The sequence below is a fragment of the Gossypium arboreum genome, chromosome 10 (assembly GCF_025698485.1).
Source record: "Gossypium arboreum isolate Shixiya-1 chromosome 10, ASM2569848v2, whole genome shotgun sequence".
Taxonomy (NCBI): domain Eukaryota; kingdom Viridiplantae; phylum Streptophyta; class Magnoliopsida; order Malvales; family Malvaceae; genus Gossypium; species Gossypium arboreum.
The window spans coordinates 117,502,498-117,506,606 of NC_069079.1; the positions used below are offsets into that span (position 1 = coordinate 117,502,498).

General features: G+C 38.3%; 1 protein-coding gene across 1 annotated transcript; it reads left to right on the forward strand.

Annotated features, from left to right (window-relative positions):
- The first annotated feature begins 945 nt into the window (after window positions 1–945).
- LOC128282143 (putative disease resistance protein At3g14460) lies at window positions 946–3,774 on the forward strand. The gene is made up of 3 exons (XM_053020316.1): window positions 946–1,469; window positions 1,781–3,163; window positions 3,279–3,774. The coding sequence occupies exons 1-3, from the start codon at window positions 946–948 to the stop codon at window positions 3,772–3,774; spliced, it is 2,403 nt and encodes an 800-aa protein (XP_052876276.1).
- The last annotated feature ends 335 nt before the right edge of the window (window positions 3,775–4,109 follow it).

The window sequence follows — 4,109 nt, forward strand, 5'->3', positions numbered from 1 at the left end:
TTTTAACTTAAAATTCATTTTGAAACCCGGTTTTAAAAAAATGAAAGAAATCCTCTGAAAGAGGATTGGGGGCCGACCTCGAAGCACTGTCGAGCCTCCGTTCCCAGGCGCCCACACGCCCACGCGCCACCGTCAGATCCGCCTTATTCGGCTGTCGGGCCTTTCAAAAGTCCGTTTTTTCGCAGCGAATCGAAAGGGTAACCCTCTTACTATTCTTTATATGTATTTACAATATGCTGTATTCAAAATAAATAATGGAAAAAAAATATTACCTCTATTCTTCAGTTAACTCTTTGATCTTTTTTCTGTATTTTTGTATATCGAAAAAAAAACCCTCTGTTACATTTTTGGGAAAGTATCATTTGATTTCTTTCCATGCTTGTTTCTTTTGCTGTTGTTTTCCTTTTTGCAAGTACTGGCAAAAAATCTGTCAGTGAATACGCTAGCGTTGATTTACGCGTTGATCGCGGCGTGATACAAGGCCGAAGTCATGGCACCGATGAAGCCCACTGAAACGGAGCGAGACGAAATGGCGTGACGCTTGGGATGGTTGCGGCGCCTAGGGTTTCTGAAACCCTAGGCCTCTTTGTCTTCCGTTAACAAATTGGGCCATTTGGGCCCTGTATATTTTGGGTTAAGGCTGTAAACGGGTATTGGGTTAAACCGGGGTATAGGCTATGGGTTTAGACCAATTGGGTCACAAGTGTAGCGGGTTTTGGGCTTATCAGGCCTTGAAGCATGTTTATTGTAAATGGACTGTAAATGAACTTTTATTTTTAATTTTTTTTTGTTTTTTATTTATTTAATTACGGGCCCGGGCAGAAATGGGCTACTACAGATATATTAGAGAGCGAGATATGGAAGCTATCTAAAGATTAGTCAAGTATAATACCAGCTCTACAGGTAAGCTACCATCATCTTCCTCTACATTTGAAGCGATGCTTTATGTATTGTGCCATTATTCCCAAGGACTATGAGTTTAAGAAGGAAGAAATAATCTTGTTATGGAGGGCACAAGGGTTTCTACAAGAAGCACGAGATAAACAGTGCATCCATGATTTGGGTCACAAGTATTTCAACGATCTAGTGTCAAGGTCCCTTTTGCAAGTGTGCGTCAACAATAATTCTCGATTTGTTATGCATGATCTCATTAATGATTTGGCTCAATCAGTGGCTGGAGAAGTATGCTTTAAAATAGAAGGTAGTCAACAAATTTCGAAGCATGCTCGCCATTTATCTTACATTGCCGAGGAGTATGACGGCACCAAAAAATTTAAAGGCATTTATGAAGCGCAACATTTACGAACCTTTCTTCCATTAAGGTTGTCTTCGGTCTTTCCAACTTATCACTTAACCAATCATGTCCTAACGAATTTGTTGCCAGACTTGCGATGCTTAAGGGCACTTTCTTTGGAAGGGTACCAAATCACCATCTTACCAGAGTTTGTGGGAGATTTGAAACTCTTAAGGTATCTAAACTTTTCTCACAATGAAGTTATAAAATGCTTGCCTGAATCAGTTAGTACCCTTTACAATTTAGAAACCTTTTTATTAAAGGGGTGTGATAACCTTGAGAAGTTACCGTCAGAGATGGAAAAGTTGGTCAACCTATGCTATCTTGATATCACTGGTGCAGATAAATTAGAAAGCATGGCAAGCAATGTTAGCATGCTAACTACTCTTCAAAAACTTTCCATTTTTGTTTTGGGTAAAGAGAAGGGACATAAAATAAGGGAGCTAATGAATTTGTCAAATCTCAGGGGTGAACTTTGTATTTCAGGATTACAGAATATAATGAGCCTCGAGATGCATGGATGGCTAGGTTATCTGATAAGTCGAGAATTGGGAATTTAAAATTGCAGTGGAGCAAAGACTTTGTGAATAGAAGAGAAGAAGTCGAGAAAAAGGTGTTGGATGGACTTCAACCTTCTAAGAAGCTCATGGAGCTCAGCATTAAGTTCTATTGTGGTGAAATGTTGGCAAATTGGGTGGGAGATTCATCCTTCAATTGTTTACAATCTTTATGCCTTGATGGTTGTATAAATTTATTGTCATTGCCATCAATTGGGAAATTGCCATTGTTGAAAAAGGTACGTATTAAAGGATTGCGCAGTGTAAGGACTGTGGGAGTTGAGTTCTTTGGAGAGAATACGACCAACACATTTTCTTCATTGGAGATTTTAGAGTTTGAGGACATGCTTAATTGGGAGAAGTGGAACTTGTGTGAAGTTGATGAGGAAGCTAGGAAATTCCCTAAACTTCTTGAACTCTTGATTCAAAATTGTCCCTTATTGTTAGGGAGTATGCCGGAAGACCTTCCTTCTCTGAAGAAACTTGCAATTCGTAGCTGGAAGAAGTTGATAATTTCTGTTCAAAACTTTCCATTGCTTTCAGAATTAGTAATTTGGGGTTGCCACGAGGTAATTTATAAAGGTTTTGCAGATTATAGCTCCACAAAAAGAATATCGTTTGGAGGGATTTCCAAGTTTAGTTGTGCAGCAGAATGCTTGAGGTTAAGATCAATCAAAGTAGAATTGTTTGAGATTGATGATTGTGAGGAGTTGTGGTCTTCTCGAAAGAAGAATTGGGGATTGCTAACTCAGTCCATGTCCCCCCGATATTTGAGAATTTCCAATTGTCCGCAACTTGTATCCATAGGAACAGAAGAGGAAAGAGAAAAATTGATGCAATTGAAGATTCCTTCTAGCACTGTAAAAATGATTATACAGTATTGTGAAAGGCTAGAAAAACTATCGACAACCTTGTACTTCCTCACATTACTTATGAAATTAGAGCTTATCGATTGCCCAAAATTGATTTCTCTTGCAAGGAGCAATTTGCCTTCGAAACTGAAAGTGCTAAGCATTAGTTATTGTAAAAATTTGCAATGTTTATTGTTGGATGAAGGAGAGGATGCTGACTCCAACAATGCATGTGTTCTTCAGAAGTTGGATATTTTATGCTGTGAATCTCTAAAGAGAATAAATAGAATTGAGTTGCCCTCCACACTAAAAACACTTGAAATACACGAGTGTCCACAGCTAGAGTCCATATCCCAAGAAATTCAAGATAACTCTTCTCTTGAATCTATTGAAATCTATGGATGTGATATGCTTAAGGGTTTACCTCAAGGATTGAACAAGCTCAAGCATTTTACTCTTAAGTAATTGTTCAAATTTGATTTCCTTAGGAGAGAGTGGTTTGCCCACCACAAACCTTGAAGTGCTCCGCCTTTGCTCTTGTAGACGTCTCTAAGCTTTGCCTGGGAATATGCACAGTCTCAACACTCTAAAAGAACTAGAAATTAGGGATTGTCCAAATGTGACATCCATTCTGAAAGAGGGGATTCCTACCCATCTCACATCGCTTACAATTGGTGGACCCAATATCTGGAAGGCAATACTTGAGAGGGATTTGCATACACTCACTTGTCTTAAATCTCTCTCCATATCAAATGGGTGTTTAGATGCAGTGTCATTTCCTCAAGATGAGATAGGAGTCACTCTGCCCTCCTCTCTCATCCATCTCCGCTTCTCGGATTTCCCAAAACTGGAGAGCCTATCCTCCAATGGCTTTCGCAACCTCAGTTCTCTCCAGTTTTTGACTATAGAAAAATGCCCAAATCTCAAGACTCTTCCGAGAAACAACACACTTTCTTCGCTTTTGGCGCTAAATATCGTGGGGTGTCCAATGATGGAAGAACTGTGCAAATGGGATAAAGGACCTCAGTGGTCCAAAATTTCCCACATACCTTATGTTGCTGTTTTGAAATGATAGTCTGTTGATGGTTCAGACACAAGTGAAACAATAATTGATGAGTCAAATAGGCAGGTATGTCAAATTGGGATCATTATATCCCATACAAATTTTATTTTATTTATTATCTTTTCTACAATTATAGTCCTATTCTATAACTAGAAAAAAAAAATATATGGTCCCTTGGCTGGGTCAGAAATATTATTATTTTAAAATACGAGTTATTTTAATATTCACTGAAAAATAGAATAATTAATTTTTGTAATGGTTTCTGCATAGCTGAGTCAAGTGAAGCACCAAAAAAGCAACAAAATTTTGTTTTACCCTATTATTTATTATTCATTCCAAGGTTC